Consider the following 20,921-nt stretch of genomic DNA (forward strand, 5'->3'; position numbering starts at 1 on the left):
TACGGCATGACGAGGTACTCATAGTGCCCAGAGGTGGTACTGAAAGCCATCTTCCATTCGTCTCACTCTCGGATACGCACCAGGTTGTAAATGCTCCTGAGATCTAGTTTGGTGGAGAAGCGTGCCCCGTGCATTGACTCTATCGCTGTAGCTATGAGCGGTAGCGGGTAGCTATACCTCACCGTGATCTGACTCAGACCCCAATAGTCAATACACGGACACAGACCTCCCTCCTTCTTCTTCACAAAAAAGAAACTCGAGGAGGCGGGTGAAGTGGAGGACCGAATGTACCCTTGACACAGGGATTCAGAGACATATGTTTCCATAGCCTCTGTCTCCGCCTGTGAGAGGGGATACACGTGACTCCTGGGAAGTGCAGCATCTACCAGGAGGTCTATCGCACAATCGCCCCGTCGATGAGGTGGTAATTAAGTCGCCTTCTTTTTAGAGAAGGCAAGAGCCAAATCGGCATATTCAGGGGGAATGCGCACGGTGGAGACCTGGTATGGGCTCTCCACCGTTGTAGCACCAACAGAAACCTCTAAACACCTACCTGAGCACTCTCGCGACTACCCCATGAGAGCCCTCTGTGGCCAAGAAACAGTGGGGATATGAAAAGCTAACCAGGGTAGGCCCAGCAACACGGGAAACGCAGGAGAGTCAATGAGGAAGATACTCATTCTCTCCGTATGACCCCCCTGCGTCACCATATCCAATGGTGCAGTGACCTCCCTAAGTATCCCTGAGCCTAATGGTCGACTATCCCCGTGAACGGGGAAACGCACATCCACGGGAAAAATGGAGGTCCCTAAACTATGAGCTAACGCTCTATCAATGAAATTCCCAGGCGCGCCTGAATCTAGGAGCGCGTTATGCTGGGAATACGGAGAAAACTCAGGAAAAGTGACAGACAAACATATGTGCAACAGAGGGCTCTGGGAGAGAATGGTGCCGGCTCACATGGGGTGATGCCAGAGCAACCTGCCTGCCGCCTCGATTCCCAGAGGAACCAACCTGGCACCGACCGGCAGTGTGACCTCTGCGGCCACAGATGGTGCACGAGCGGGAACCTCCTCCGGTCTCCCTGCGCACCGCCACTCCCAGCTCCATAGGTATCGGAGAGGTGGTGCGGGAGGATGGAACCACCAGACCCTGATCTGGACGTCCACGAGTAGTCAGCAGGTTGTCCAGCCGGATAGACAGGTCCACCAGCTGATCGAACGTGGGGTTGGTGTCTCTGCAGGCCAGCTCCCAACGGACTTCCTCGCGCAGACTGCAACGATAATGGTCGATCAGGGCCCTGTTGCTCCATCCCGCGCCGGCAGCCAGGGTCCTGTACTCCAGGGCGAACTCCTGGGCGCTCCTCGTCTCCTGCCTCAGATGGTAGAGGTCCTCACCAGAACTCCTCAAACTTGTCCAACACCGCATCTCCCTCTCTCCATACGGCGTTGGCCCACTCCAGGGCTCTCCCGGTGAGGCACGAGACGAGGGCAGACACCGTCTCACGATCCGATGGAGCCGGGTGGACGGTGGCCAGATAAAGGTTTAATTGCAGTAAAATCCCCTGGAAGTTCGAAGCCCTACCGTCATACTCCTGGGGCAAGGAGAGACGGATCCCACTGGGTTCAGGCGGGAAAGGAGCGCTCAAGAGATACCCCGATTGCGCTGATGGAGGCGCTGGAAGAACTCCCTGTCTCTCCCAGCGGTCCATCGTCTGGACAACGCCTGTCTCTCCCAGCGATCCATGGCAACGCCAAGATGGTGAAGCATATCTGTATGCTCCTGGACGCGCTCCTCCAACTCAATTGCCGGGGTATCCTCTCCTGCTGACTCCATAGTACGGTCTGTAATGTGGTGCGTGCTGTTGGCAGGGAAGTCAGGCACAGGAGAATGAACTTGGTAAAAACGGAGCTGTTTAATAAACATCAAAACCTTCGAAAACCAAAGTATGCAAAATAACAAATAGAGTGTGCAAAAACCGTCGCACACCAGAATATACAATAAACACCTACATACAACAAACAATCTCAGACAAGGACATGAGGGGAAACAGAGGGTTAAATACACAACATGTAATTGATGGGATTGGAACCAGGTGTGTAGGAAGACAAGACAAAACCAATGGAAAATGGAAAATGGATCAATGATGGCTAGAAGGTCGGTGACGTCGACCGCCGAACACCGCCTGAACAAGGAGAGGGACCGACTTCGGTGGAAGTCGTGACTAAAATGTCCCATCTAGCTAGTGGGCCATACACTCAATGTTTTGGGTGGCTGGCTCAGTACCTATGGCTACAACAGAGATGCCCCAGTATCTGTGGCTTCAACATATTATGTGTTATCTCCTCTAATTTCTTCAGAGTAACAGATTGAACACCCTACTCCCATTCAAAAGTATTTGGACAAAACTATATTTCCATCATTTGTCTATTGAATATGTTGATGAAGATTTATAATCAATTTCTTATTTTTTTCCCCCAGAAAATGGTGTTAAAGCCCCTTTAAAGACTATTACTTGGCTTTACTGATAATGAAACATGATCTCTGTTTCCATTTTGAATGCAGACCAAGCTCATTTAAAGTGATTGCCAGTTCTCTTTAATAGCCATCTGGTTGGGATGTTTTGGAGGAGATTCACACACTTCTTTTCCCTCAAATGTTTCCCCTCGGCAGGCTTTGGTTAACTAACTTATGAAAGTGTTGGAAACGTGATACCCACTCTCACATGTCATTAATTAATGTGCTACATTTGCTGTTTGGGCACGCTAGTTATTGTTTTATACCTTAGCCCAATGATGAGGCTCTGACAATAAAAAACAAATGCCAATTTCACACAGTACACCATAGGACACAGTCTACTCTTTCTCACACTTTCTCTCCTCCACCCACCCCAGGCCAAAGCTTTTTAAATCCATTCCTGCTGAGAAATGTCCAATATTGAACGTTTCCTGCCTTCTCTCTCCCCCAGCGTGTGAAAAGGATGTGCAGAAGGTGTGTGCTAACTCCTCAGAGGAGAACCTCCAGCCCTTCAAGGAGAAAATGGAGGCCTTCGTCTCGACCGGTGAGTAAAACAAACCAGAACCGAAGAGAGGAGGAGACAAGGCCCCGTGTGTTGACTACCAGGGGGTGCTATGTGTTGTTTTAGTAGATGTTGCTCCAGCAGACTCAGGGGGTTGAAAACATTGCGTGTCACCTAATACAGGCAGCCAGGCCGGGCAGCGAAGGCTGTTTGATCCCCAGTGAGAGAGATAATAAAGCCAGGGGCCAGAGAGGATACATTGGTTCTGGCCTGATTGGGTGTTTAGATGTGTTTACTCTCCCCTTGGCCTCCACAGGCCACTTCTTCTCTACCGATTGTAATGACAGCTCTTGGAAATTAGGATTCTTGAATGTTTGATATCACTCACTGCACCAGAGGAAAGCAGAGGCCTGTGTCAAGCAGAGGCCTGAGCCCATCCACTGGACTGAGTGATGAGACGACCTTCCCCTTCCTCCTCCCTTCAAATCATGCTCTGTGACACACTCCCAAATTCTACCAGTAGATAGTGATGATATATTTACTCCCTCTGTCATGTCTCTAAGCCAGCCTGTCACTTCTCTGAATGGAGAATGAACCCACTGTTCTCCAGAGATGAAACATTCTCCACATAGACTATTTATTGCTGAGGAGAATGTCAAGTAAAGAAACCAAACTCAGAGAGAAACTAGAGAGGTCTTGTTTGCCTTCCTCCAAAACACTGAGAGGAACCATTAAAGCCCAAAGCTGTAATTTAGCTCTTCTATATATTTTTTGTGCCCTGCCAGGCGGTTAGTTGTGTGATGGTGGAGCCCAGACCCAGTGTCAGTTAGAGGGGGCTGCCTTTCTGACAGCACAGGGACAAGAGTCTAAAGCCTAACCCTGCAGAGGGGATTACATTGCCCTTAACATGCTGCCTGTACTCATGACTGCTATAAAGCTGGCAGGACATCCCTGGCTGATGCCTCGTAAAGGCTAGCTGTACTCAGTGGGACATTTTGGGGACCACCGTGGCAGCCAGGGACACACTACACTGAGACAGAGACACTCTGATCCCCTCCACCTCTCCCCCTCCACTAGGCATCTTCACCCCAGAGCCTTCCCTCCCGACAGCCCCCTCCAGTGCCCTGCAAAGCCAGTCAGTCAGCTAGTAAAGCTGCTTCCATAGAAAGCATAATGCTTATCTACTTCCATCATGCAGACATGGGCTCCTGTAAGGTTTCTGTGGTATGCAGCATGAGGAAGCACAGATGTCATAGTTTTCCAAAAGAGAAAGTGACATCCATCTCGGAGTGTTCCTCCGTTGGCCAGCAGGTTCAACTGTGATTACTATTGATCATGGGAATGTGAAAGGGAGAGGAAAGGAGTTTACAGAGACGCGTTGTAATCCCTGATTTACTGGAAATGACTGTGTAAATATTCCCAGGAGTTATTGTTCACATAGCAGCAACACATCCGCTCCTAACATGCATTACAACGTGGCATGCAGACAGAGGGAGAGGTGCCTTGTCAGGCTCATACAGAGCAGGTACCAGGCTCGTGACACTAAAGCAACATAATGCATACAGAACCTCTTCCTCATTTGAATGAGTGCCAACTAGGACTCTGCATTTTGTTCCAAGCAGTATGTAGTGGTGCTTTTGGCAATGTTCTCACAATATTGGACACAGTTCATTGGCTTTAAACGATCAAGCTATCATCACTCTCGCTGTGGGTAAACATCAACCAAACAGACTGCAACTCAAGCATCTTGGCAAGCCAACAACCACCTGCATGCAATTTTGCCACCTTCACCAATTTTACACAGCCACATTTCTGCATACCACAAAGAGCCACAAAGAGCAGGCTATTAACAAAAACACTGCCTCAGATCTATGGCCCTCTATAGGTCTGGTAGGCCATCGGAGTTGGCTTAAAAGGAAGCCACCTCTCTCTCCCTTGCCAACATCTTCAACAACCTCTTATCTCTCCAAAGTACTAGTGAGAACAAAAGTGTCACAAGGTGATCTATGTTTTACTCCATTGAAGGGCAAATTACACAAATGACTTGAGGCAGACAGAGAATATTGGGAAACAATAGGGTCTTTCTATAAAATATGTAAATGAGTTGTCTCGCGGAGAGATTGCATCCACATGTCGGGAGGTAGAGAGTGAGAACTGGAGGCAGGGAAGTGTTTTCAGCATAGAGATGTTTTGAGTACTGTATTCATGGCGAACAAAGTCTGCCTTGGTATCCTTGTCTCCTAGTTACATATTGCAAACGGAAATGTATTATAGACTGTTTATTCCCTTTAACATTCCAGTGTGTCAAGCATGTAGTCTTGGTCAATATCACAGAATATTTGAAAGCTCTTTAAACCTTTAAACATTGTCGTTGCCACTGGCTACAAAATGGTATTGGTTTACAAAAAAAACCATCTTGAACATAAACTTTCCAGTGGGAAACTTATAATCCGTTCTTAATAAACAGAGCTCCTCCAGCAATTGCACTTACTTGTGAAGCAGCAAGGTTTCGTGTAAGAGATGTCCATTCCATTATTCATCTTATTCATTAATGTCGTCATTGGTATTGATGGACAGTTATAACCATAACCAAGCATGTGTAGGAAAGGAGCCAGTATGAATTATCTCATACGTACGGTATACTTTTTTAATAGGAGGAGGGACAGTCTGTTTGTCATAGTGCACTCCGTGCTTGCTCCTGTGCGAGGCATTGGGAGCAGAGCAGCTCATGTGATCGTGTCTGTGGAGCGCTGACCCAGAACTGCCTGGGAGGCTGTGTGGAGGCTGTGGGGGCGGGCAGGCTGCTCCCTCTCAGCAGGGCCCACAGTTGAACCCCAACGCCCTAGGCCCTGCCTCGCAAACCTGCTTGTGATCTCACAACGCTCCTACAACGCTCCTACAATGCTCCTACAGCTCCAAGTCATTGAGCCTTTGTCTTGTAAGGCATTACTCTGCCATTACCCATGACCACCTCTGCTTCCTTTCTGTATATACAGTACTGCTCCCCCTCTCATTATATATTTTTTGGTAGAATGCTGAAATGTTGAGTCCCTAACTTTCAGCAGCACTCAGTTCGCCTATTTATGCAATGCTTCAGCAGTTTGGGAGCAAGTCTTTTCCCTTTCCTTCAGAACTCTTTATTAGCGTTGAAAGAATGTTTTGTTACTTTCTACAAAAACAATGAGCCAAACCCACCTTTCTGTTCTCACTTTAATAGAAAGTCTTTGAATCCTTCGGGGACATTTTGAGTAGTGAATACACACCATGACTAATTTAAAACAAATTTTCCCACTTGAATCTCTAGTTCTGTCATGTTTTATTTGTCTAGTGGTCTATGGGCTTTCATGTGTTGTTCAATAAGCTCTCTTTGTTGTCAATGAATCAGAACCCAGTTACTAATATTCAACTCTTCCAAATAACTATGTGTTGAGTGGAAAGTGTCAGTTTAACATGGCATGCCATGTAGTCCTTTAACGGCTGAGTCTCACTCTGTGAGGTGTTCTCCTTTATGTTTATTGCTGAGAGGTGTCTGGCCCAGGGAGATGTTCCTCCCTCTGGTCCCAATGACCCAGGGCTGCGACAAGGACACTGCCCTGCAAAAGGGTGCAGTCGGGCCCTAATTTAAGATGTCTGTCACTAAAGATCCCATTGCACACTGGTGTCCACCAGGCTAAGCTCACCACCCTTCCCCACCAGGCTATTATGGTCATAATCATCTGGTTGGTCATATATGCACAATCCTGAGCTCTTCACTGTGTTGGCAAACAATTATAATTATGATGTCTTGGGCATAGGCTTTGAAAACAAGTGTGCTTGTTTGTGCTATGGTAGTAGGAGGCCGTAAGCTCCCTCTTGATAGGACAACAATACGAAAACCAGCACAGCTTAACAAAGTTCAAAGATTAGGGCTGGCAAGGAGCAAGGTATATTTATCGTTTCCGAGAACAAGAGATTTATCGACACACACACAAACTTTCACACATACACGTTACAGCTCCTTTTGATGTTTGATTGAGTATGTATGGAAATGGCATACACACATCAAAACATTTTTATAGCACGGAGCTGTAGTCACTGATGCAGTAAAGATTGTGTGTTTTTTCCCAGAGAGGTTCCAGGTCCTTAACACAGCTTATGTATGTAGTTTCCTAGCACTTTGTTATCTGACTGCTTGGTAAACCAGTGGTTTGGAAAAGTGTGTCAGAGTTTTAAAGGCCTAATTTATTGTCCTTCTCAGCATGAGCGTCTCATAACTTTCTAGTTAGCCACTACTGGTTTCATGTTTACACAGGGAGTGGAGGAAGAGAAACTTCACACATCCTCTTTCTCTCTCTCTCTCTCTCTCTCTCTCTCTCTCTCTCTCTCTCTCTCTCTCTCTCTCTCTCCCTCTCTCTCTCTGTGGGCCGCTCTCTCTCAGAGCGCCGGCCGGCCTGGTGCCACCTCTACACAGAGCCGCACCAGAGAGGACCTCAGGCGCCAGCCTGAACCCCCCGCTGGGCCTAACGCCATTGGTCATGGCTCTCCCCCCTCCTCCCCAATCCCAGCCATGGCCACCCCTTCCCTTCATTAGGTTTACTTCAGACAATCAGCCTGCTTATGTAAAAAAAAAAGCAAAGCAAAAGGGGTGGTAGCAGCTTAAGCTCACCCTCTCCCAAAAGACCCCCAAACCTGCCTTTGAACAATTTTTGGGAGACTTCCCCCTCTTAAATCTTCAAGTGGGAAAGGTCCCCCATCATTGTAAAAAGGATGAATCTGGAAAATGCAATAAATCTGAGATCACAGGCACTCTCTGGCCCTAGATAAATTCTTGCACCTCGCCCTGGCCCGCCGCACACATCTGCCTTGCATTTAGACACTTTTACATGGCAGGAGTCCACAGGAGCCTCCAGTTCCCAAGTCTCATACACTCACTCCTCAGCCCTGCGCTGTGCTGTGCTGCCTGTGCCCCTGCTACGCACCTCTGCCCCTCTCCCCTCCTCAACACACAGTCCACACTTAGACCTCTCCTTACACCCCCACCCCAGACACCACCACCTCACACTCCTCATCAACACACTCACACACAAACATCTCACCTCTTACAATTCACCACGGTGAAATCCATGGACACCTCTACCACATGCTCCACCACCTTAGACATGTCATGCTAATGACCCTTCACCCTGACACTCCTCCTGGGAGAGGATAGATCTGTACCCACAGGACCCCCATCTGTACCAGCGGGACTGCATGGAGTGTCATTGATGTACCTCAGTTTACCTCCATTTGGAAATATCTATTCCCACTAGTGTATGTACTGTGACCTCCAAGCCTCCCATACTGCCTCACACATAGGTCTGTTTACTCCATGTGTATTCATCTAATCCATGCTGTTGTTTTGTCTTTTCCAGTTCAAAAGGACCACACTGCTGAGGACGATCAGCTCAAAGCTGCACAGAAAAGGTATGAATCGTCTCTGTCCGTTCTAATATAACACAACACAATTAACCTAGAGGTCATAGACCAAACAACGTGTCATATCTGTATGACAGAGGAGCTCTGTATTTCCTGACCTGGCTGTTTGCATACCTCTGTAATACCTTCTGACATACAGAAGGGAACTCAGCCAAGTATAATGGATGGTGGATGTCATGTAGCCATGCAAGTTCTTCTGTCATTTAGTACATTTTAGTCAGTTATCAGATGTTCTTATCTACAGCAACTTACAGTAGTGAATGCATACATTTTCATACTTTTGTTTTGGTCTCCTGTGGGAATTGAACCCATAACTTTGGTGTTGCAAGTGCCATTCTCTACCAACTAAGACACACAGGACCAGTACAATCTCCAGGTCATAACCTGGCACAATGTAGACTAGCCCCGAGATAGGGAAGGGCTGTCTGGAGGGCTGCCTATGGAGACAGACACAGACACTACGCTTACATGTTCACACACACTCACCAAACTCACATACACTGTGCCAATGCCGATAACCCGCCATGCTTACATACACACACTGTGCTCAATCCACTCTAGTTGTTATCAGGCCTTATCTTCCGTGTTTGGTACTGCAAACTCTAAGAGTCACTGTAAGAAGGCCCACCTTATTTATGGAGAAATGGTCAACTGGCAGACGTTTAACTAGTGTCAGAGAAAAAACATATCTGGAAAATGTCATATTGGAAAAACACACTAGAAAGAACAAACAAAGCAAATAGATTATTTTTCCTTGTTTAGATAGAGACCAGAATTGTTTGCTTTAAATCGTAACTCTCCAGATTCCAAAATAAATCATGAAAAGCACATGAAGGAGAAACCAAAGGATGCTTGACGCTGGAAAATGGAAACTATAAACTGTAAGATGTTGATTGCTTTGGACAATACTACAACTCAGCCAATGTTTCCAAACACCCCTGTTTCATGTTTCCATTTCAAGCCAAGAGAAGCACTCAGATTGGCAATGCATGGGTCTCTCCATCTCTCTCTCTGTGTCTCTCACTCCATCTCTCTCTCACTCCCTCTGCCTTCTTTCTCTGTCTCTCGCTTTCCTCTCTTCCTCTCTCTCTCTCCTTCTCCTGGTGGTATTGTGATATCTCTCTATGTGACTGTGTGACTGACACCAGTGTAATGAAGGTCTTGAACTTGGGGATATTGATCAAAAGGGTCCCACGGCTGACAGCCCTTAGCCTTTAATGAAGTTTGCCTTTAATTTCATCCAAACAGTCCGGGGCTGCCTGCCGCTGGGGGGCCCTCTCAGGTTCCCAGGGACGCACCTCATAAAAGTGACACGCTGGTGATGAATATGGGCGGTGGGCCGTGGTGTGGTGTGTGTGTGTACCGTTTGTTCTGTGGGGTGTGGGTGGGCCCCGGCCCTCACATCTGTCCTGGATGAGGCATCTACCCCACCGACACAGCCACAGATTAGGGCCCCGTGTTAATAAGGCTCATAGACATCACATCATCACTGCCAGCTACTGAAACACAGGGTCAACCCCTTAAGGAACGGGAATGAATTTGTCTGTTATGGCCTGAAGCATACCATCATCATAGGAAGGACCGGTTGCTATGACATTTGGGTTGTAGAGAAATTACATTAATTTTGTCAATTGGTTGGCAAAATTACTTTATGGAAAGCTGACATGATACACAGTTTATGACAGTTTCAGAGATGTAATGTGAGTTTCTTGCTCAATATCCTGGGTACCCTATGCAGTGAGCAATGAGGTCCTTTCCTGAACATGCAATCCTAATTAGTTTCTTTTATGTTTCAGTTTCCCTGAGGTTTCCTGATACGTCCACAGTTAATGGACCATTAAGTTTCCCTCCCTCATCATGCTCAATTTCATATGAAACGACTGCAGCGTGTGTGCTGCTTACATACGTATGTGGTTAAAGGGTTGTTAGCTGGAGGGATATTTGAACTGTCACAACTTCTATTATACATTATCCATTGTCTATTGAAGATGCCTCGTCGCTGTCAAAGAAACATATTTTGTAACAGCTGACCACAGGAGAGTTTCCCTTTCTAATCTGTTGTATGGAATGTTATCTTTGCCGTCCAAATATCCATGTGATATTCCCTGTTGCCCAGGCTTTTATCCGTCAGTGAGGAATGCTGAACATAGGTACAGAAATAAACGGCCTCACGGCAGGTGCGTCATGGCCCTCCAGAAGTGCGTGGTATGTGCTTGTAGGAGTGTGTATATGTGTGTGTTGTGTCTTTGTGTGAGTGTGTGTGTGTGTGCGGGTTATCTTGTGTGTGTGTGTGTGTGTGTGTGTGTGTGGTGTCTTTGTGTGTGTGTGTGTGTGTGTTGTGTGTGTGTGTGTGTGTGTGTGTGTGTGTGTGTGTGTGTGTGTGTGTGTGTGTGTGTGTGTGTGTGTGTGTGTGTGTGTGTGTGTGTGCGTGCGTGTGTGTGACAGAGAGTAAGGAAAAGAGCTAAGCTTACCACACTACAGACTGTGCGTGATTTGTGTGAGCTCTGACACCTGACCCAGGGTCAGGGAAGGAGCCAATACAAAAGGAGCCTAGTTAATCAAGCTGGGCCGTGCTGGTCGGGTCTACAAAGGCCTACAGAATGGATGTCAATTTGGTATGTTCTGTTCCTCCTGGGTTCCGCTGGCCTGGCCTAGTCTGGTTGTGGAACGAGTCAAGACGAGGATGATCTACTGCACCATCTTCCCCAGCGCTGGAGCGTCGGAGGAGCACATGACGGATATCTGGGGAATGGGAAGCGGCTAGTATGTGGGAGCAGCCGTCTGCCGCGCACATTGCCCCATCCCCCAACACTCCCCTCCCAACATGTCTTACATTAGCGTCGCAACAGCCACCTACCATCTGGAAGTCAAAACCTCTGTGTCAATCTGGGAGCATCTCCTGAATCATTGTGCCTCTATATCAAGCGCTTGACAGGCTGGGCAAAACATTTTTTTTTTCAATGTTTAGGTTAGAGAAAGCCCCAGAGGAGCAGGCTGCTTTTTAAACCCTTTGAGCACTGCTGTGAGCCTTGTGGAGAGTTTAGATTTGGTTACAATTGAATTAGTCTGAGGATCTGCCATACAAGGGCCGTAGATTCTCATCTCGTTAAGGCTGAGAATCTTGAATGAGAATCTTGAATATCTTCATGTCTCTACTATTACTGGATTTGATGTCTCAGATAGCAAGTTGGATGAACGTAATCAATGTGTGTGTACAATACAATACAACTTTATTAATCCCCAAGGGGCAATTCATTCACGTGTGTGTGTGTGGGGGGGGGTGTTCCCCTCCAGGCTATAGAGGAGGTCAATGTGATAATGGAGCCTCCGCTACCGGCTGTCCCCTGTGACCCAGTGAGATGTTCTCTCACTGCCCGTCTCTCTCTTCGCTCTCTCTTCTTCCCTCTGTTTCTCCCACACAGCTTCCTGGACATGGTGAGCTACTTTGGGCTCAAGCCAAAGTCTGGGGAGAAGGAGGTGGCCCCCGGTTACGTCTTCATGCTCTGGTACGAGTTCTGCAGCGACTTTAAGAACACTTGGAAGCGGGAGAGTAAGAACATCTCCAAGGAGAGGTGAGTGGAAGAAACCATGTCTGCATCACCATTCGTTAGCACTCATATTAAATCACACAGCTAATGACGAAAGGGAAAGTTCTAGAGCTCTTTGCCAACTATCTTTTTCTAGAAACCTGAGTGTTCTTTATTTGATTACATTAAAGGGGGATATGTTATGACTGGGCCAAAGTTCAGTCTTCACACATGAAATCTGTTGACCAGAATCCTTTAGTTGCTCTTGTCCTACCCATCTTTAACACATACCTGATTGTTGGTGTCCCTCACGTTTCTGTGTGATACAAAACACCCTGAATGGAGAATTATGAATTCTGTAAACAGTGTGGAGTGTAGCTGTTTTTACCAGTTATTAAAGCACAGGGGCGTCAAAGAGAAGGTAGGCAGGCCGGGCCTAGGGCCTGGTACAATGTCAAAGACTGGGACTGGATTTACGATGTTTCATCTGACCCAAGGCGTGGTGTCGGAGGGAGTCCCACTGCGGGACAGCAGTTCTCCTGGAGGCCTTCTGGCTTTACTAGCAGGAGACAGGGGCCTGTTAAAGACTGTGTGTTCTGAGAGGACTGTTAAACATTGTCATGGTTTGACCAGTCCACAGGGCTGCAGGTTTATTGCACATGGAGAGATGCAGCACTGGCCTAACCTGTGCCAAGTATCTGGTCGGGGCTGCTGGAAGGGACAGTGAGGGGCCAGACGTGCGTTAGGCTATTTTGGCATCACGGCACTAAGCTCTTAGGGGCCGATTCCAACTTAGGAATTTACACATTCCCTACACACTACTCAGTATTTGGTATTCAGACTTACCTTATTCTGTCACGTAACACAGTGTGGCTACCTTGCACGCTCTGATTCAATTTCATTCAACCTCTGAAAACCAACAGACTTTCTCATGGAGTTTTCATTACATTTATCTTAAGCCATCCCTTTAAATACTGTGTACTGTTGTCAACAGACTCACTAGAATATATTGTAATGAAACAGCAGGGAGCAGGTCTCGAACCCTCGATCTTCGAGCCCGAGGTCCCGCGCGCTATCAACGGTGCATGCTTGTGCGGTAGAGTCGATTTCCGTGCTTATGAACCCAGGGTCGTTACACTACTCCCTCCTTTCAAAGAGCATATCCTCGCGCTGGCTTGTGGCTCTACGTCTTACAGGAACGCGCTCCCCGGCCAAGCACACACACTGTCGTGGATGCAAGGTCCGATCACTTCCGACACCAATGTAATGAAACAGCAGGGAGCAGGTCTCGAACCCTCGACCTTCGAGCCCGAGGTCACAAAAGCATGCTCGTGCGGTAGTGTCAATTTCCGCGCTTACAAACCCAGGGTCGTTACAATATCGAGAGAACGGGTTCAGAATATTAGGGATCAATAAAAGAACGCCATTTAAATATCTGCACATTCGTCACCGTTTCAGCACCAATTGGTAGATTTGAAAATGCTCTGCTCTTGTGGATTATTTAGGGTTAGGAAAGTATTTATGAATCACAAAAAAATGGTTTGGAGAACCATTTATGCTTTACATTTATGCCAGGAGCATCCCACCCTGCATACCACTGCTGGCTTGCTTCTGAAGCTAAGCAGGGTTGGTCCTGGTCAGTTCCTGGATGGAAGACCAGATGCTGCTGAAAGTGGTGTTGGAGGGCCAGTAGGAGGCACTCTTTCCTCTGGTCTACAAAAATATCCCAATGCCTGAGGGCAGTGATTGGGGAAACTGCCCTGTGTAGGGTGCTGTCTTTCAGATGGGAAGTTAAACAGGTGTCCTGACTCTCTGAGGTCACTAAAGATCCCATGGCACTTATCGTAGGGGTGTTAACCCCGGTGTCCTGGCTAAATTCCCAATCTGGCCTTCAAACCATCACAGTCACCTAATAATCCCCAGTTTACAATTGGTTCATTCATCCCCCTCCTCTCCCATGTAACTATTCCCCAGGTAGTTGCTGCAAATGAGAACATATTCTCAGTCAACATACCTGGTAAAATAATGGATAAATAAAATAATGGATAAATAAAATAATGGATAAATAAAATAATGGATAAATCATATGAATGAAAGAAAACAGTGGTTTGATTCATTCAGAAAATTGCCACATTCTTCAACCCATGGTAATGTTGGAAGATTAGTGTACATAGAATTATTATCATAGGGAGAATAGTAGGCTATACCCTCATCTATTGCCTGCACTAACCATGGAACTGTGTGACGACATGGCCAAGTATTGCGCCATGCGTCTGGTTCAAACTGTCACAACTTTGTCCGCTCGCCGCTCCGTAACGATTTAATTAGCCTACATGTCTTTTTTTTGTATATTATCAACTGTTACTAAGGATCGTCAGCAACAACCGCACGGCCATGACTGCATTTACAGAGAAAGCAAATTAAGGTAAACAAAACAATATAATTAAATGCAATGATAATGTAGGCTATACCAACTGAATGGAACTAACAGTAAATTGCCAGTTGAATGTGTGGTTTTTCGGCTTACTGACAGCCGATACTGATAGTGGCTAATATTTAACATGATAGAAATAGGAAACAGATAAAGTCGGGGTAGCCACAGCATTTCATAAACTCTACTGCGGGAAAGTTGATATGCTTCAGTTTTCTGCCATATGACTGGTTTCACATTTGTCTCCAGGTTATAACATAAAATAGATCTAAAACAAGTGTCCTTCATTTTTACAATTCCTGTAACGTGTGCGCTGAGAGTCGGGATGCAAGTTCAGGGAGTGAGGGTTTTAATAAAATAAATGGAACATAATACTAACCAAGAAACACGAACAACGCACAGACATGAAACTGAAACAGAAACAATGACGCCTGGGGAAGGAACAAAGGGAGTGACATATAAAGGGCAGGTAATCAAGGAGGTGATGGAGTCCAGGTGAGTGTCATTATGCGCTGATGCGTGTAATGATGGTGACAGGAGTGTGCAATAATGAGCAGCCAGGTGACCTAGAGGCCGGAGAGGGAGCACACGTGACAGTACCCCCTCCCCGCGGCACCAGCCGCAGGACGCCGACCAAAATGACGATCCCGGAGATCAGGGGTGGACGGGTCACCTCTGCTAAGGCGCGGGAACCTGCCGATCCGGCTGAGACGCTGGAGCATGTCGACCTAGAGCTCCGGAGAGAGAGTATACGTGGCAATACTCCCTCCCCAGCGCGTGAGTCCAGCCGCAGGATGCCAACCAAAGGGACGGTCCCGGGGATCAGGAGCAGACCGGTCACCTCCGTTGACGCGCAGAAACCTGACAAACCGGCCGGGGTGTGAGAGCCCGATGAGCCGGCTGAGACCTCCCTGGTTGCCTCGGTTGAGGCACGGGAACCTGTTCACCTAGCTGAGGCATGGGAGCCTATCGACCCCGCTGAGGCATGGCAGCCTGTCGAGCCAGCTTTAAAAAAAAATATATATATCCTTTATTTAACCAGGTAGGCCAGTTGAAAACAAGTTCTCATTTACAACTGCGACCTGGCCAAGATAAAGCAAAGCAGTGCGACATAAACAACACAGAGTTACACATGGGATAAACAAACGTACAGTCAATAACACAATAGAAAAAATCTATATACAGTGTGTGCAAACGAGGTAAGATTAGGGAGGTAAGGCAATAAATAGGCCGTAGTGGCGAAGTAATTACAATTTAGAAATTAACCACTGGAGTGATAGATATGCAGAAGATGAATGTGCAAGTAGAGATACTGAGATGCAAAGGAGCAACAAACAAAAAAACAATATGGGGAGGAGGTAGTTGGATGGGCTATTTACAGATGGGCTGTGTACAGGTGCAATGATCTGTGAGCTGTTCTAACAGCTGATGCTAAAGTTAGTGAGGGAGATATGAGTCTCCAGCTTCAGTGATTTTTAAAATTTGTTCCAGTCATTGGCAGCAGAGAACTGGAAGGTAAGGTGGCCAAATGAGGAATAGGCTTTGGGGGTGACTAGTGAAATATACCTGCTGGAGTGCATGCTACGGATGGGTGCTGCTATGGTGACCAGTGAGCTGAGATAAGGCGGGGCTTTACTTAGCAAAGATTTATTGATGACCTGGAGCCAGTGGGTTTGGCGACGAATATGAAGTGAGGGCCAGCCTGGAAGGAGAGTTTACAGTCTAACCAGACACCTAGGTATTTGTAATTGTCCACATATTCTAAGTCAGAACCGTCCAGAGTAGTGATGCTAGACGGGCGGGCAGGTGCGGGGCAGCGATCAGTTGAAGAGCATGCATTTAGTTTTACTTGCATTTAAGAGCAGTTGCAGGCCACAGAAGGGGAGTTGTTATAGCATTGAAGCTTGTCTGGAGGTTTGTTAACACAGTGTCCAAAGAAGGGCCAGAAGTATACAGAATGGTGTCGTCTGCGTAGAGGTGGATCAGAGACTCACCAGCCAGCAGCAAGAAAGACATCATCGATGTATACAGAGAAAAGAGTCAGCTTGAGAATTGAACCCTGTGGGACCCCCATAGAGACTGCCAGAGGTCCGGACAACAGGCCCTTCAATTTGACACACTGAACTCTGTAGTTGGTGTCCCAGACGAGGCAGTCATTTGAGAAACCAAGGCTATTGAGTCTGCCGATAAGAATGTGGTGATTGACAGAGTCGAAAGCCTTGGCCAGGTTGATGAAGACGGCTGCACAGTATTGTCATTTAATCGATGGCGGTTATGATTTCGTTTAGGACATTGAGCGTGGCTGAGGTGCACCCATATGACTAGCTCGGAAACCAGATTGCATAGCGGAGAGGGTACGGTGGGATAGGATAGATATAGGTCTGTAACAGTTTTGGTCTAGAGTGTCTCCCCCTTTGAAGAGGGGGATGATCGCGGCAGCTTTCCAATCTTTGGGGATCTCAGACAATACGAAAGAGAGGTTGAACAGGCTAGTAACAGGGGTTGCAACAATTGCGGCGGATAATTTTAGAAAGAGAGGGTCCAGATTGTCTAGCCCAGCTGATTTGTAGGGGTCCAGATTTTGCAACTCTTTCAGAACATCAGCTATCTGGATTTGGGTGAAGGAGAAATGGGGGAGGTTTGGGCAAGTTACTGTGGGGGGTGCAGGGCTGTTGACCGGGGTAGGGGTAGCCAGGTGGAAAGCCTGGCCAGCCGTAGAAAAATGCTTATTGAAATTCTCAATTATCGTGTATTTATCGGTGCTGACAGTGTTTCCTAGCCTTAGTGCAGTGGGCAGCTGGGGGGAGGTGCTCTTATTCTCCATGGACTTTACAGTGTCCCAGAACTTTTTGGAGTTTGTGCTACAGGATGCACATTTCTGTTTGAAGATAGCCATTGCTTTCCTAACTGTCTGTGTATATTGATTCCTAACTTCCCTGAAAAGTTGCAAATCGCGTGGGCTATTCGATGCTAATGCAGTACACCACAGGATGTTTTTGTGCTGGTCAAGGGCAGTCAGGTCTGGAGTGAACCAAGAGCTATATTTGTTCTTGGTTCAAATTTTTATGAATTGGGCATGCTTATTTAAGATGGTGAGGAAAGCACTTTTAAAGAATAACCAGGCATCCTCTACTGACGGAATGAGGTCAATATCCTTCCAAGGTACCCAATTAGAAAGGCCTGCTCGCTGAAGTATTTTAGGGAGTGTTTGACAGTGATGAGGGGTGGTCGTTTGAACGCAGACAAATTACGGACGCAGGCAATGAAGCAGTGATCGCTGAGATCCTGGTTGAAGACAGCAAAGGTGTATTTAGAGGGCAGGTTGGTCAGGATGATATCTATGAGGGTGCCCGTGTTTACAGATTTGGGGTTGTACCCGGTAGGTTCATTGATAATCATGTCAGCACAGGCAACAGCTGTTTACAGTCTTTCTTTAGTTTTTCATTCTTACTTTTCTCAATTCACTTAAACTATATTTCTTTATTTTCCATGGGCTTCACCAGAGTACACCCTAGTGGCTGGAATACAACTGTATTAAGCCCCTTACAACAAACACCCCACTGCAAAAACTAAATGTTGTCACAAACATTTCACTGGCCTCAAAACAAAGAGAAGATGTAAGTATTGTTCATGAGAACAACGGAGAAAACTGGCCTAACAGCCATATAACTATCTAGACATGTCCAGTCTGCCTTTATGGGCAAAGACGCAACGCCCACTAAACATTATCACACTGTGATTAGTAGGTAAACGAGAAAAGGTAAACGAGAAAATATATACACATCAGAACATCTCTAGTTGGTATCCTGATCCGAGCTTGTCAGCCCTAAAGTGTTATAGGTTAGAATGTCTCTGGGCCTTCTCTGCCGGGCTGAACGGCGGGTCAAGGTCATGGGTGACCCCAATGAATCAGTGTCCACTTCATCATGAGATGATTGAGTGTCTGAGCCCTCAGCTGTTTCCATATTTACCCGTCCTCTCCGGGCTCTCTCTGAGGACTGGCTGGCACTCCTTCACACTGAAGTTTCTATCAGCCTGACCCCGTTTCCCCAATATTATCTGATACTAGTTGTGTGCTACTCTGTCTGCTCTCTTCATCCCTATGTGGCCTATTGATGAATACTAGATAAGAATCCTCATCTGAGCTCTCAGACTCAGCGCTCTCCCCATTTTGCTGCTTTTGCAGGGGTGGTTCCCTTCTCCACAGACCTCTATGGTGTGTTTCAACAGGTTCCTCAAAGGGTAGAGAATTACATGACATGAGCATATTGCGATGCAGAACTCATTTTCTTCTGATCGTAGTGGGCTTTTCCCTTTGCTGTTGATTTCGCCATGTTTCTACTGGCGATGTCATAGGCTTCAGCCATCTGTTGCTGCCACTTCTTAGCATAATCCTGGTATGATTTCTCCTGTTCCTTTATCTGTAACCCAAAGACAAGGACAACAGGTAGCAGTGGAGCCCTTCCAAATAGCAGGAAATACGGTGAGAACCCAGTAGCATCACTGGTGGTACAATTATATGCATGAATGACCTTGTTCAGATAATCACCCCAATTGGCCTTTTTCTCTTCATCTAGTGTGTGCAACATTGACAACAGTGTACGGTTAAATCTCTCCACCGGATTCCCCTGTGGATGATATGGAGAGGTTCTGGAATTGGCTATTCCCGTACAGTTCTGCAAGGCTCTGAATAACTGATTTTCAAACTCTCTTCCCTGATCATGATGGATTTCTGAAACAAAGCCAAACTTTGTGGAAAAAATCATTGAAAAGCTTTTTTTGCTGCAGTTTTTCCTAACATATTTCTGGTGGGGTAGGCTTCTGCACATTTTGTAAAGTTATTGAAAATATCTAAAAATGTACTCGTAGCCCCCTCTGCTTTTCTCCAAATGCACATAGTCAATTGAAATCATCTGGAAAGGAGCTGTAGCTCGTACATGTTGCATTGGGGCCCTAGTTATTACACTGGGTTTCTTTTGTTTGATACACTTACACACTTTGGTGATAAAGTGTTCAATGCCATGTTGCATGCGCGGCCAATAAAAGCGTCCTCGTGCTAAGTTCAACACTCTTTCTGTTCCTAGATGGGCCATTTCACTGTGTAAGTACCCTTAAATCAGTGTTCTATACTGACTTGGTACCACAACTTGTGTCCTTTTTGCCGTTTTCCTTTGTAATAATCCATCTGGTGAGGCATGGAGCCTGTTCCACTCTTGCAGTAACTGTTTGACTTTGTATGACTCTTGTTGACATTCTGTTGGTTTAGGCTTAGTCCTTTGACATTTCAGTTCCAAGATTCTCCATACAGCCGCATCCTTTAACTGAGCCTGCAAAATATCGTGTGGAGACAGTCGGTCTGTAACTGTTCCCCCCCACCATGACAGCTCATCTTGCACTGATGGCCTTAGTGTGACCGTGGAGATCCACGTTACACAGTCATTCTGTTGTGTCTGAACATTATTGAGTGTTGCTTTTACCATTTCAAGTGAGTGTTTCTCTGTGCATTCTTCCATGTAATGTTCAGCATGCAAAGGAGAGCATGACAGAAAGTCTGTGTCAGTGTTTACCTTTCCAGGACGATACTTCAGTGTGAGATTAAAGTCAGAAAGCTCTGCCACCCAGCAATGACCGGTGGCATTCAGTCTTGCTGTAGTTAGTACATATGTCAATGGGTTATTATCACTGTACATTGTCACAGAGGGAGAATAAAATAGGTCATCTAGGAACCGCTCAGTCACTGCCCTTTTGAGGGCCAAGAATTCCAGTTTCCCTGAGTGAAGGTGATAGTTTCTCTCTGATTGAGTCAGGGTGCGGGAGCCATATCCAAAGACTCTCTATCCAAAGTTTGCCACTTTGTCGTTGGTATAACACCCCTCCCAATTCCTCTTCGGAGGCATCAACATGCAGGATAAAAGGGTCCTTGAAATCTGGGTAAGCAAGCACAGGTGGATTAGTCAACACACTCACCAAGTGTTCTAAAGCTCTCTGGTGAGCATCCTCCCATATAACTTTCTGGTGGGGCAGAGCCTGTCCCGACTGCATAGCTACCTTGGTCCTTCGTTTCACAGATGCTGGGGTCTCCGACTTCACTGCTAGTAAGTCATAGAGACATTTAGCATGTTGTGAAAAGTTCTGTACATAACCCCTATAGTACCCTAGAAACCCCAGTAGTTTCCTCAGCTCTCTCACGTTTGTTGGTGGCCTGTTTACCAGTTCTTGCACTGCTACAATTAAATAACGGACCTCATTCTTGAATAGGTCACACTTATCAGCCCTGAGTTTAATACCCCATTTATTTTGCTGCCTGAGAACCTGACGGACATCTTCCACATGTTGTTCAAATGACTGACTAAAAATAAGAACGTCATCCAAATATGGTATACAGATTCTATCTCTTATCCCCTCTAAACTTTCCTCTATGCTTCATTGGAAGGCAGAGGGACTGTTTGATAAGCCAAAGGGAATTCTATTCCTTTCATATAAAGCCCAA

At 46.5% G+C, this 20,921-nt stretch overlaps 1 protein-coding gene across 2 annotated transcripts in view; it reads left to right on the plus strand.

The window, feature by feature from the left end:
- The window catches only part of LOC112256658 (formin), a 106,625-nt gene that overhangs the window by 70,538 nt on the left and 15,166 nt on the right, over positions 1-20,921 (plus strand). For both annotated transcript variants that reach the window (XM_024430059.2, XM_024430058.2), the window contains 3 exons: positions 2,969-3,061; positions 8,410-8,461; positions 11,896-12,045. In XM_024430059.2, the coding sequence (XP_024285827.1) occupies positions 2,969-3,061; positions 8,410-8,461; positions 11,896-12,045 (295 nt within the window). The remainder of the gene's footprint in view (positions 1-2,968; positions 3,062-8,409; positions 8,462-11,895; positions 12,046-20,921) is intronic.

Source organism: Oncorhynchus tshawytscha, linkage group LG08 (genome assembly GCF_018296145.1).
Source record: "Oncorhynchus tshawytscha isolate Ot180627B linkage group LG08, Otsh_v2.0, whole genome shotgun sequence".
Taxonomy (NCBI): Eukaryota; Metazoa; Chordata; class Actinopteri; order Salmoniformes; family Salmonidae; genus Oncorhynchus; species Oncorhynchus tshawytscha.